General features: G+C 36.7%; 1 protein-coding gene across 25 annotated transcripts in view; it reads right to left on the bottom strand.

The window, feature by feature from the left end:
- Positions 1-14405, bottom strand: part of ank2b (ankyrin 2b, neuronal) — a 293858-nt gene that overhangs the window by 61124 nt on the left and 218329 nt on the right. For 19 of the 25 annotated variants that reach the window (XM_030161857.1, XM_030161856.1, XM_030161863.1 and 16 more), the window contains exons 7-16: positions 12024-12047; positions 10643-10651; positions 9924-10022; positions 5552-5650; positions 5296-5394; positions 3931-4128; positions 3731-3829; positions 2254-2352; positions 2073-2171; positions 1786-1983 (exon numbers count right to left, since the gene is read on the bottom strand). In XM_030161857.1, coding sequence (XP_030017717.1) covers positions 1786-1983; positions 2073-2171; positions 2254-2352; positions 3731-3829; positions 3931-4128; positions 5296-5394; positions 5552-5650; positions 9924-10022; positions 10643-10651; positions 12024-12047 — 1023 coding nt within the window. The remainder of the gene's footprint in view (positions 1-1785; positions 1984-2072; positions 2172-2253; positions 2353-3730; positions 3830-3930; positions 4129-5295; positions 5395-5551; positions 5651-9923; positions 10023-10642; positions 10652-12023; positions 12048-14405) is intronic. The other 6 variants (XM_030161851.1, XM_030161860.1, XM_030161875.1 and 3 more) reach the window with 2 other exon arrangements.

The raw sequence follows: 14405 nt of genomic DNA, 5'->3' as shown, positions 1-14405 counted from the left end.
ATATGATGTTGTGTTTGGTTTCCACAGCGACAGCCACACCCATCCTCCACAGGGAACGAGTCAGAACTACCAGACCCTTACAAACTGCATCGCAGTCTCATCCTGTATGTTCTTCGAATAAATTATACGACTAATCCATCCTTGACCAGGTGCAAATGAAGATGTGGACTGTGGTAAACACCCCCACAGTGATGACAATAAATCACTTAAATGTGTTCAAGCTTCATGCACTATTCAGACAAAAGCAGCAGCCTCATCAATCATTCATCCAAACTGGGTCAAACAGATAGACCTGCACTTAGAGCAAAACAGTAACTTCTGCCTATACAGGATCTGTGTAACTGTGATTTAGCCTCTAAAACGTATGTCTGTGATAAAAGTACTGCACTGTCTACAACTGGCATTCTGATTCTGACCAAAAATAGTTCACAGAGTGCTACAAAATGAAACTGCAGTCCGCTGAAGATGACTAGATGACAAACCATACTGGTCAAAATTCAGGGTTTCATTCAGCTGTCTGAATGACAGACCCGCAGCGCACAACGGGTTTCTACTTTTGTTTTATGTTCAGGGGTACAAGCCTTGGAACTTCATACTCGTAAATTTGCATGGGTGGTTAATAACACATTTGTCTGTGGTGACGAACACAGAACACCCTTATTTCAGCTTTCCTCAGACTGTGAGGTGCATTACTGCCACCTACCCAGCCTGAATGTGGGCCAGAGTTTCCTATTTATAAACATTAAATGGAGATAGATCTCAAGAAATTTAGGCAACAATGAGTAGGAATTGCTGAGACAAGCTGCAACAAATTCTTTTGGTACGTTTTGCTATGAAACATTTACATACAAATGATGATCTAGAGCATTAAAAAAATGCATGGTCTTGCACCTTGTAAGGTTGAAATGAACGAGCACTGCAGAATAGACACTGGAAATGAATACAAGCAATCTCATACCTAAGAAACACCATTACTATTGATTCAGGAAAAAAAAATAGGCCAACATAAACCTCTATAAATGCTTGACAGCTGGTGCCTGGTTACTGTTTCCATGGTGATCTTAAACCTGTAAAGCCTATAGTTTACATTTGCCTCTATTGTAAAGGGAGACCCCTGAAACTATGGTATGGATTCTCAGATGGCAAAGATATAGAAATTATGGTTTTCACTTGTGCTTCCTGGTGGTGTAGAAGTTCATAAGTTTCTCAAGTTGATTATAATCACAAAAAGCTCAATTATAATTTGCCTTTGAACCTTTTTTTTTTTCCACATAATGTGACTTTCCCCTGTTATAATCTAAATGGTGAACATACATGAAAAAATTCCAAAAATGACGACAGTGTAGAGAGGAAACAAAATTTAAGAATTTTCCAGACCATTATGAATGCAAATTAAAATCAACTTGGCATCTGACTCATCAGTTTTCTTTGTTTGATTTAGCTTTTCCATGAACAGAACCCTCACTTTTGAAATAAGGTGTCTCTAAATGACAACTGCCAATTGTAACTGACATAAAACATATTAGCCCTTCAATGAACTGGTGACACGTCAGAAAAATGGATGGACGGATGGATTAAACAACTTCTAATGTCAATACTTTCTAGTTTCTGCGATATGAGAATCAGGGAACATGGTCTGAAGGAGCCCTCACAGCCCTTTTAAATTTAACTTCATAATTCAATACATTTTTATGATCTGTAAGCATCATATCAATACATCCTAAGGCCATAAGTGCAGATTATTAGATTTTAAATGTTTAAGACTTTAGCATTTTTTCCACCCACCTTAGTGGCCAGTGAGTGTGAAGCCCCAGCCTCCAGCAGGACCGAGGCCGTCTCCACCTGCCCCTCTCTGGCTGAGATGTGTAGAGGCGTGTAGCCGTTGGTTGTGGCGGCATCAGGATGGGCCATGTGTTGCAGCAGTAGCTGGACGATCTCTGTTTTCCCCAAACGGGATGCAATGTGCAGGGGAGTCTGATCCTCCTGTGGATAACGCAGTGGAAAGTTAAAACAGCTCATTCATGTCACGTTAATATAACTGTACTATATTCCTCTTTTCCCTACATACTCACCCGTGCCCTGGCGTCCACTATCGCTCCGTTCCTCAGCAGACATCTCACCACCTCCACCTGACCTGCCCTTGCCGCCATGTGTAACGCCGTTTCTCCACGCTGGACACACACAACATAGGCACTATTTGCGACACTCTTTGCACTTAATTAAAAGTACACATCAGTGCAGTCTGTCACTTACAATATTGCTGACATCAGGTGAGGCTCCATTCTGTAGCAGCAGCAGGACGATGTTCAGGTGACCCATGAAGGCTGCTACGTGGATGGGAGTCAAGCCAGACTGGACGCAAAACAGGAGAAAGTTATAAATAAACTGTTGCACATATAGTACACATTAGCTACAGTGGCGATTTTTCTTAGAGATGGAAACTAGAAACACATTTTCAGAAGTGGAGCTAGCAAAGCAACACCAACCATATGACTATATTATGGTATGGGGAGTATTTTTTTTTACATTAAATTTTTTACATACAGGTAGCAGACATTAGGGTTGGTCCTGGATTCTGCCACTAGTTTACAATCTGATAAATGAGGAGGTTATCACAGAAGTAATACAACAGTGTTTTTCAACAGGGGCGGTACTGCCCCCTAGGGGGTGTTGGAACCCTATCGGGGGCATTTGGAACGCGAAAGCTGAGAGGGGGGCACTGAGACCAAAATGGGGGGTGTTAGTCTGTATGTATCAATATCAAGCAGCATGTTATGCAATGGCAAATTTCTGTGACACTCCCCTGTCGGGTACTTATTGAGTTACACCACCCCCAACCCCTTGTCGTAACGTCTGTTGAGGGAGGGATAAAGTAATTTACTCTTTTAACAGTTTTTATTAAAGTTTTCAATGCACACATACAGTCACAAACAATGTTTCTGTAGAAAATACGATACATACATTGTTTAAGTGAGGACAACTGTAAGGAGAATATGCCCTTTTCCCACCCACCCAACCACCCCTTCTTACCCTCCCAATTATCCCCCTATTACTACCAAGTTTGAATCTACAAGGAGGACTTAATTCTCTTAATTATGGAAATATTACAAAAGAGGTGCCCAAAATATGACATAATAATCACAGATAAGAAAATAGAAGGGCAACCATAATAAGAAAAGAGAAAAAAAATAAATAAATAAGGGAATGCATAAAGGTTTCAAAAATACGAAATTAAACAAACAAAAACAAAACAAAAAAACAAAACAAAACAAAAACAACAAAAAAAAAAACTAGGGACAAACTAATTTATAGGAGTTTTATAAACCCCTCCCATGGTACAATGCTAACACTGTGTTTGGCATATTTTGATTTTAATGTTTAATTGTCTAAGAGAGGAAACCCAAATGTTAGAAACTTAGAACATGGACTTGGATTCTACAGTGTAAGATATTAACAGCTACATTAACATACACCAGAACAAGTGTAGAGGATTTCATTATTAACTAAACAAACATTATCTGTGATTTCATGCTTGGAAACTCTCAATGAAGTCAAAGTCAACAAAGTGAAATGTCCTCATACAGGCAGTGTAATACTAAAATGATTTATAAAAACCCATTCCATTATTTTTTTTGTTTTACATTTTGGCAAAGTTACAGTTAAACTAACTAAACTGTTAGCAGTGACAGAAAACCGTCATCACACACCGGTTCATTTGTCTATAATGTACCTCTGTGATGGCCTGGATAGAGGCTCCATATTTAACCAGCAGCTCCATCACCTTCACTCTGTTCTTCTTACAGGCTATGTGCAGCGGGGTGAAGCCGTTCTGTGCAGGAAACATGAACCACAGTGTCAGTCGACTAAAAAACTAGACTCTCTCTACGGCACCATTTCACTTAGATGGCTGCGATTTGTTTTCTGTCATACCAAAGCCCTGGCATTAGGGTTGGCCCTCTTGTCCAGCAGCAGTTTGGTGACTCTGTAGTGGCCGCAGTGTGCTGCCACATGGAGCGCTGTCAGGTAGTCCAACGTGACATCATCAACAGGCGCCTTGTGCTGCAGAAGGTGTTTGACACATTCAACATGGTCCCCTTGAGCGGCCATGTGGAGAGGAGACAGACCGTTCTACAAACCGAGAGAAAGAAAACGGTCATTTAGTTTGAAAGAATTTTACACAACACAACCCCACTGTAGTTTCTTAAGTAATTACAGAGATTCTACATAAAACTACACTGTTAAGATGTTAAGCTAACAAGCTAGGAATCTAGATGAGGTGTGATAAATTGAGTTGTGATAAGAGAAGTCTGTGTTAGTTCGTAGGTTAAGGTAGAAGAGATGAGTTGTATTCTAGTTACACTCGTACAAGTTAAAGCAAAGTTAAAAACTCAAACAGCCACCGGCGACCAAAAACATCTACTGATCTAAACTGTTTAATACCTGTTGATCCACTAATCCTATCATTATATGCAAATAACAGGTGTAAAATACAGTTTATCATCTTTCATGGTCATCAGATATGACCCATTTGGACATTCAGAGGCTTCGTAGTGACCGTGGAAACACTGTCATCTTCTACTACATTGATTCACCAGTAAAACCCATGGAGTTTGATAAATGACAGTGGATAGAGATGTTTGTTTTTATACTTACTTATTAATATCTTTGCTGAAAAAGTCACTTTTTCTTCAGTTTTGTCTGTTTTTGATATAATAACTTTTGAATTTACTTTGAGCTTTTATGAATGTCTATATGATCAGTGAATTAAATACAGGTAAATACCTGATATACACTTAAAAAAACACAAAATACAGAGGATAAAAATATAATAATTGGTGATAAATCACTTAAGAAAGGTTAGTGAGAAAAATTCATTTGGGAACTGACACAAAAGTAGCGCTGGGTCTTTATGGGTTAATAGTGTAGTACAACTCATCTATTTCTGCCTTAGATGAACTTAAGAACTATTGACACCACTAATACAACAAGACAATCACCTGAAAACCTTACAAAGATCTAATCTCAAGTGACTCCAAGTGAGAACCAAGCTGTGACATGACTATCTAGCACATATATACATTATATGTATATGCCACTGCTGCTATTACTGCTAAGGTTTCCTGTGGAGGAGCTTTCTGTAGTGACAGGGTTAATGTTTATTCATCTATTTAACAGCTACTGTCTTGTCTAGTGTTTAAATTGATAAGACAGCTCCTATGAAAGGGCATAAAACTAACAATGCCTTGGCATATTTACAAATACATCATGTAAATGGGGACTAGATAAGCAGCACACCTTGGTTCTGGCCAGTAAAGGTGCTCCCCTTTCCAGCAGCAGCTCCACAGCTGTATCGTGTCCACTCCGAGCTGCACAGTGAAGTGGTGTGAGACCGTCCTACAGAGCATACAAACGAACCTGTCACAATTCAGTCTGAATGTGGTCTGCATAGATTAGAACAGATGATTTCACAGAACACTGATAGTAGCAGTGATGATTTTGGATGCTTTTGTTCAGGTCTAAGGGTTTCACTGTGCCTCTTCATTACACTCACCCTGGTTTTAGCATCGATCTGAGAACCACGGTCCAGTAACAGGCGGACCATGTTAGTGTTTCCACGCTTGGAAGCCACATGTAGGGGAGTAATCCCATTCTGCAGGTTGGAGGAAATTTAGATACCATTAATATATTAAACAGCAATTAAAACAATAACCTCATAATGTGATACAAATGAAAAACAGCACATCATCAGTAGAAGTTATTCAGGTCTGCAGACAAACTCAGACATTTGAAGACAAATACTTAAGGTAGGTTTTCTTACTCCATTCCAAGCTACAAAATGTATTTATTGACAAGTTTAGTTTCTGCTAAATTGAGAAAAAAAATGCAGGTAAGAAGAAAACCTGTTTTGTGTTAGTGATGAATAACACATATTGCTATTTTTATGGACTTTAGCTGCTTAAGTTAACTTTTACTGTATATCACTGATTACTCCTGATATGTGCATGCTGTCACTTTGGATAAACATAGTAAATGTAACGTGCAAAAAAAAAAAAAAAAAAAAAAGTTGGTCTTCACTTATTTTTCAAGGATATATTGCACTGTTAATGACATATGTAAACTCTTATGTCTTCATTTCTGTGGCTTTATTTTTCACTGAACACTTCTGCCCCTACAGGGTATGGATATTCAGTGGCTTTTGTCCGCACTAAGTTTCCAAAGACGCCAAAGAATCTTATTTGGCTCCTTACTCAGCTACTTATGTCAGCAGTATCTGTGCTAAGTCTGCAGTCAAACTACCAATCAGATGAAGCGTAGCAAATATGCTTTTATACTTTTCTGCAGGGTGAGGTGACAAACCAGCTATTTTTATCTTCACTGCTTAACTGGCTAAATATAGAACATCTAAAGTTGTTTTCTGGGCTCATTAAAAGACAAAACACGACATGAGAAGAGGGCCGATATAAATGAAAGTTAACATTTTGGACTGCTGAGTTTGCTGAAGAAAGAGGCTGGAAGTGGTAAAGGAGACTGTCATCCAGTCTATACTCAGAGTGTGGCCTTTTCAATCCCTTCCTCAGGTTGGGAAAGAACAAGAGGGTTTTCTTTGTGGGTGTGAATGGTCATAGATCATAGAACCCACATGCAGCAACAAGGAACTTCTGACTGGCTGATTGTGTAATTTCAAGTTAATTAGTATTTATGTAACAGAGGACAAGAGAAGTGTCAGAGTTCCAATCGATGATACTGCAAATCTTAACTGGACTGTCAGAAAATTGGCAAAAGAAATAGTGAATTAATGTATTTCACTATGACTGAGAATAGGAGTCGGTTTATGAGAACCAGTAGATATTAGAATTAGAGTTCTACATTGTGCCCTCTCTGGACTTGGTTGACCATGGTGATGTGAGCCTTCCTGGACCGACTTCAAATTAGCCCTCTGTAGATTCTTCTTGGATAACTTCCTCATTGTATTTGCTGTGAGTAATGTGTGGATTTATATACATATGAATGTGTACAGATGGGTGTAAGTATAAACCATGTACATAGACTGTGTAGGTATATAAATGAAAGGAAACTGAGAGCCATATGAGGGAGGAGGGTGGGGGGTGGGATGGGAAAAGTTTGTGCAATATTTTTGTTTTGTTTTGATTTAAATTTTTATTATTTATTTATTTATTTCTTCTTTTCTTTTCTGTTGTTCAAAAATCATCCATGTGTGGTGTATCTACAAGTTTATACATTTATCTATGTTCCTTCTGTAAAATGCACCTTATCTCACTGTAACAAACTGTAGATGTTTGTTAAAAACCATAAACATTCTGTAAAAGCTTCCGCTAATAAAAACAAATCTTTAAAGAAAAAAAAAAAGAATTAGAGTTCTAATGAAGTAAATAGTAATAGCAGTTATCAAGTTGATTCGTAATTACCGGAATGTGATATGAAATAAACTTATCGATGTAGGGTCGGTTTAAAGTGGATTTGTACATATTTCAAGTTAAATGTAGCATTTCTTACAGTACTAATGTTAGCCTCATAGCATAACTGCCTAAGTGATGTTTTTTTTTCAGGTCATAGTCAATGACAAAAAATGAATCAGCAGTGTTCGGTGAATAAAGTTACGCCGATATCACAATTTAGCCAAAAATATAACTTTGGCAATTAAGCTATGAGGCTAACGATGTTCTACCTGAGCTGTCGGCTGTGACACTAACAGGCCTTTGGCACAGAATTTCCCCATTTTCTAAAATCCCTGAAAATAGCTTTAGCTTTGCCCCTAAATTGCAGGTAGACAACTGATGCTGTTTTTGGAACTCGTCCACTTTCCTTCTCACAATTTGCCATGATTTGTCAAAGCCGTTCACACATTCTGGCATGTTGCTGTTTCCCATCTAATAAATCACTAATGTTCAGTCAGTGTTTGTTCATCAGTCTACATCAGCATATATGTCACCACTTACTCACTCAATCTGCTTCCATTGCAGCTGAGATATCTGCACATTTTAAAACCCTTTTAATACTTCCAAAAAGCAAAAATAAAACTGTTACTGCAGCAACTAGACTGCAGGAAGCATCTACTGAAGACTGCGCAGATGTCATTATTTACTGTGTATGAGCGGAGTCATCCTGTGTCCAAAACCCCGAGAAAAATGTTAAATGCTTCCTGATGTGAGATAGCATGAAGGCTTTGCCAGAATGGATATCTCTGCAGAAGATAAAACATCTGTAGTATGCACTGTAAAATGGTCTTTGTCACAGACTATAAAATATTAAAGTTAAATAGATTTAAAACTGAACCAAACATACAAACACGCTCATTTATTTTGCCCTTGATCAGATTTAACCCTTTAACCCCTGAGACAATATTTCTGCTGCAAATTAGTGTCTGTTTCAGTGTCAGAAAAGCTGATGTGAGTATGTGCTTGTGTTCCTTTTCTTCAGTGGTTTTGCTTAACTGTGTTTTAGGGTCAGGTTTTGACAGGTTTTTACTAAATAAGGCACTCAGAATGTACATCGATAAGAGATTAAGGATGTTGAACATGAACTGTAAATTGGAACACACTGAATAACAGCAAGTATTTGAATTTTGGCCCAGTAGATTTTGTTTTGGGGCTCTTCTTTTTTTTTTTTATAAATCAGTTCAGCTGCTTTTTGGCACCTGGTTGAACCCCAAAAAGCAGTTACACTATCCAAACTCGGTAAAAACACAGTTAAAAAAAAAAAAAAAAGAAAGAAAGAAAAAACACCACAACACTGCAAACAAAAAGCCCAAACACTTTTTATAGCGAGTCGGTCTCATTCACTGCTGTGTTTTGCCCCCCCCCATTCCACAGATGGCGAGGGGTGCACTGAGTGGTTGAATTTTTATGAATATCTAAAATAAATCATACATTCAGAACGCTCACTGCTGATACGTCAAGGGTTAAAGCAGGGGTGTCAAACTCATTTTAGTTCAGGGGCCATATTCAGCTAAATTTGATCTGCAGTGGGCCGGACCAGAAAAATAATAACATAATAACCTATAAATAATGACAACTCCAAATTTTTGTCTTTGTTTTAGTGTAAAAAAAAACAAAAACAAAAACATTAAATTATGAAAATACTTACTTTTATAAACTATCCCAAAAAAAAAAAAAAAAAAAAAACAAACCCTGAAAAAACTGCGATTTAAATTAAAAAACGTAAGAAAATTTAGTGCAATTTTAACAATGTTATTCCTCAACTTCTCATTTGTCCATGTGCATTATGGATCAGATCTACAAAGACACTAAACACTGAGGAACAGGAAGAAAAGAGTTCAAATTGTGCTGAATTTTCTTTAGACATTTCAGGTTGTTCATATTTGTTCAGGTTATTCACATTTTATTGTTACAGGATAGTTTGTAAATGTAAATATTTTCATAATTTAATGTTATTTTTTGCACTAAAACAAAGACAAAAAATTAAGTTGTTAATTCTGGATTTTTTTTGGCTTAATTAATTAACACTTTTTTACTTAATTGAAGATTTTTTTTTTGCTTAATTAAAGATTTTTTAAAAACTTATTTGAAGATTTTTTTTTGGCTTAATTCAAGATTGTTTGCTAAATTTGAGATTTTTTTGACTAATTGAAGATTTTTTTTACTTAATTGAAGATTTTTTTTTGCTTAACTCAAGATTTTTTTTTTTACTTAATTGAAGATTTTTTTTTGCTTAATTCAAGATTTTTTGCTAAATTTGAGATTTTTTTTTTTTGCTTAATTGAAGATTTTTATATTTAATTGAAATTTTTTTTTGGCTTAATTCAAGATTTTTTTTACTTAATTGAAGATCAACATCCCAGGGACCGAACTGGACCCTTTGGCGGGCCGCATTTGGCCTCCGGGCTGCATGTTTGACACCCCTGGGTTAAAGGGTTAATATCTTGTATTCATGGAGTTTCTTACCCGTGCTGTGAAGTCAACGGCTGCCCCTCGGTTCAGCAGCAGTGTGGCCACGTTGACGTTCCCATAGTGGGCAGCGATATGCAGGGGGGTGAACCCACTCTGGAAGACAGAAAGAACAGAGACAGACAGACAGGAGGACAGAGGTCAGACATTAGCCTTTCCTTCATGTTGCTCAGCTTTGACCCGTGCCTGTTGATCTCTAGTCTTCCTAGCATGCAGCAGTCGCATCAAGCATCACAGGTGAACTGAACGTGAACTGAAAAATAAATAAATAAATGGAAATATGTTCTTTTTTCTTGGGGGGTGGAATATGCATGTCAGAATATACAGCACCCAACCGCACAACCCTAAAACACACTCAGACACGTGTCACTTCCATGCAGGTCACTAATCACAAAAAGAAAAAACAGAGGCCCTTCTCTTTGCTACAGGAAAAATTATTGAAGTGAAAAGAACAAAAAAAAAAAAAAAAAGCATAAGGTTAAGACGTACAGTACACACAGATTACCACGACTGACATCAAGATGGACAGACAGTATTAGCTACCCAAACACCAAATCATAAAGTCTCACAGAACAAAGATTGTACATTTCTGAGAACATCAAAGTGCACTATGTTGACTGTACGTCATAGGAATATTAGAGTTAGCAATGAGAAAAGTATGAGAAAAGTTAGAGATTGCAGAGCAGATTGGAGTAGATGTGAAATTCTTGCCTTACCTTGCCATTCTGTAAGTGATGGTCCGATTAAATGTGAAAAAGGTGTTTACAAAAGTGTGAAGAATACAGTGACTAACGTGATGGTTTAAAACTGTACACAGTAAAAAGCTTAGAATGATGCAAATTAAGGTAGCATGGATGCAACATGCTTTGAGCCGTCGTGTTCTTTTTTTGAACACAAGTCTTTGGCCGAGCGGGTAATATCCTGAAAGCTTTTAAAGCTTTGCATGCCGCTAATCGGTATGATATATTAATAGTCAACTTTCATCATCTTCTAGAGCAAAACATGCATTTCATAACTGTACAAATACCACATCAGAAAAGTCATAAGTGCAGAAAACTGAGGCTGCCAATAGTACAGTGTTGTCACTTAATCCACTTGAAATTGAATTTGGATTGTGTTTTTAATAAAACTAATTAAAACAGCTCACCTTTAATTTCCATGTGTGAAAACGTGATTGTTTTACCAAAATTAAGATGATAATGATAATACACACATTTCAGAGATTTTCGCTGTTAGATTTGATGCATAATGTTCAGGGTTCCGTTGCAAAATACCAAATCAGAATGTAAATTGTGATGAATACATATTTATTCACCTTAACTGCAGTGTTATGACTGTTACAGTGTAAATTATTTATCAATAAGTTTTTGCTTCAATCTTATTTTTTCACCAACTCCTGGAATAATCGTACACACAAATCTAAATTCAAATGACTAGATGATTTTTTTCATTTTTCTGACAGCCCAAGCCTTCCATGTAAATAAGTAACAGGAAACTATAATATTTTGGATTATGTCACCAATACAGTTTTTATATTATTATTCATAGTGCATCTCTATAAATCATGCAAAACGACACAAACAACACAATTACAAAACAGACGGATGGACTATATACAATCATATCTGTAAAGCATCCAGTAAAGCATCAGCACAGTATTTACATCATATCAAAACATAATCACTCAAAAGAAATTCATAAGTAGTTCATCTCAACCATGATGATGTTTGGAGATGTTTTAAATGTACTGAGGGTCACAGGTGAGAGAAGACGCCCTCTGAGCCAGTGACAAAACATATATAAACTGAAAAAAAAAAAAAAAAGAATGAGAAGTTTAAATGAACAAAATCCAAAGCCCAGAAAATGAAATTAAGCGGATTGTGTGCAGGACAAACAGCGGTGGCTCGGCCATTCCTGCCAGCTGTGCATGTCGGCCTTTTATTTACAAACCAACAGAAACAGTAAAATGATTAATCTAATGATCGTCACCATGCAGGGCTGTGAAAGAGACAAAAATAAAGGCGGTGGACGGAAAGAGTAACAAAGGGATGGGACTGGACAGTGGAGTTGTGAAGAATTAAAGGAGCATGTGTATACCTCAGTAGTCCTATTGACCATCATCTGAAGCAGGAGGAATGAGGGAGGGAAACATCAGTTCAGTTAGGTGTCTTTCACACACTTCTGCATTCGGATGCACTGGTCAGTGACATGGCTGGAATGTTTACGGCTCAACTATCAGACCATTATTTTAACCATAGATCTCTTTAGAAACAATGACAAAAACCCCCACAGACTGTCTCTGTTACTGCTGATGTCTGATTATGTTTGTACACCTCCAAAATCATTAGTTTCATATATTTTTCAGCTGTAAGTGAGATGATATTTGGAAGCTTTTGTCACTGTTTACATGTCGGACCTTTCTCTAACACACCTATTTCAGTCAATTAGGTGTGCAGGCTTTTATTTTTTATTTTTTAAGAGCAATTGCTATTCTGTAAAAAACTAAAATAGTGAAAAACAATAATTATATAATAACAATAATCCAAGTTTATTACACACAGGGTCATAGGAATGGAAAATAGAGAAGAAAAGTGATATCATTCACTACTTAACCCTCCAGTATCCTGTCCAGCAAGGCCCTTACTAAGCACCAAGTGTGCCTTTTTCACACACTTGTGGAATAATATCAAAAAAATTTACATACAGTTTGTTTTAACTTCTTTTACACTTTTTTCTATTTCATCAACTTGAGCTGTAAATAAAAATACCAAATACTCAATAATTGTCACATTTTTTAACCCTTTAAATGTCGTGTTTGTATTGTAAACAAACCATTTTTTGGATGCAAAAAACACAAAAAATTAATTTTTTTCAATATACTACATAAAAAGTGGATCACATATTATTTGATTTTTGCAGCCTGGCATATGTCAATGATTAACTCCAACATTGGTTAATTTGCATTATTATTTTTGGCGCTACGTCAAATGTTCAAAAATACTAGCATCTGTCACCAAGTGTGTGTAAAATGCGCACCTATAAATCCAACTATTAAATATTAGATATTGATTTATTTTTCTGCTCTAATTTGACTTTATTTTTGTAGATCAAGGTCAGCCCTAATCATACATATCAAATGGAAGAAATAGTGCGTTTTAGGCACGCTTGGGAGACAGATGCTAGTCTTGCGATTTCCTTTTGCTTACAATGTGCAAATTTTAGTTGGTGGCCAGAATTTAAAAGATCATGCAAAAATTAACAACTTCTGAATTCTAACCTTATTTAAATTGTGAAAAATAATATGAAGTTTTTAAAAACAAAGTGCAAAGTGTGCCTAAAAGGCGCACCCAGATGCCGGAGGGTTAAAGAACCATAGACTGAAATGTGTCTTTAAACAGATGCTGATATTGGGTTGCAGAATGAGGTTACAGTCGTCTTTTACTGACATTGGTGTTTGTGTAAAAAGTGTCCGATCAGCTCATTTTTTAAATACGGTGCAATATCACTGACTGGAAGAACAGGTGAAAGTGAAGAAAACAAGACCCTATTTGTAACAAACAAGGATTATCTTGTGGAGAAACGCAATTATGACAATATCTGTCATAATATGGAGTAATAAGACAGTAATTGTGTACATACAGACAGGTGAAGAATTAAAGGACAAACCAAGTGTCTGAGGTGTTTTTGCATTTTCAGTATTTAGTTTAGGTTAAATTGGACTCTTTGGTGTCTTTTCCCCCTTAGTGTGATATTTTTTGGCAGGTGTGAACACAGCATTCACTCTGCTGGGAACCAAAACAACTGCACTGAGATCTGGAATGAGTTGTTTGTGATGGGAAGATGATTCAACCCAAATACCTACTTACTACATAATGTGTTTTGCATTCTGGGAAAGCATTCAGTGTAAACTCTAGTGGCTGGTGCAGCAGTAATAGGATGAGGAACTGATCCATGTTTAACTGCAAATTTCCTCTATTGAATTAATACACAGGTCATTCTTCCTGTGTTTAACTTCCTGACTTCCTGGATCAATAAGTGGGTTGAATATGATCACATGGGTCAAAGTGATGCATGGTTTTCTTGCATTTTTCTCTGTGGGAAAAAAACCCAACTCAACTGCCTCAGACAAGAACAGACCAACTACAGATACACGTCTGTCAGGATATTCCCTAAGTTATCATTAAAAAAAAAACACATGAGCCCAGTGTCAAACACATGGGCCTAGAACAGGGGTGTCAAACTCATTTTCTTTCAGGGGTCACATGCAGCACAATTTAACCTCAAGTGGGTCCGACCAGTTAAAATAATAGCATAATAACTTTTAAATTCAAAAAAGTGTAAACAAAAAAAAAAAAAAAAGAAAAAAAGAAAACTATCTACTGAACTATAACATGAAAAACTGGAATTCCTTAAGAAAATTAAGTGCAATTTTAACAATGTTAAGCTGTAACTTATCATTTATACATGTGCATTATGGAT

The sequence above is a fragment of the Sphaeramia orbicularis genome, chromosome 18 (genome assembly GCF_902148855.1).
Source record: "Sphaeramia orbicularis chromosome 18, fSphaOr1.1, whole genome shotgun sequence".
In the NCBI taxonomy this organism is placed as follows: Eukaryota; Metazoa; Chordata; class Actinopteri; order Kurtiformes; family Apogonidae; genus Sphaeramia; species Sphaeramia orbicularis.
The sequence above is the reverse complement of the archived record's forward strand: the minus strand, read 5'-3'. Positions and strand labels throughout refer to the sequence as shown.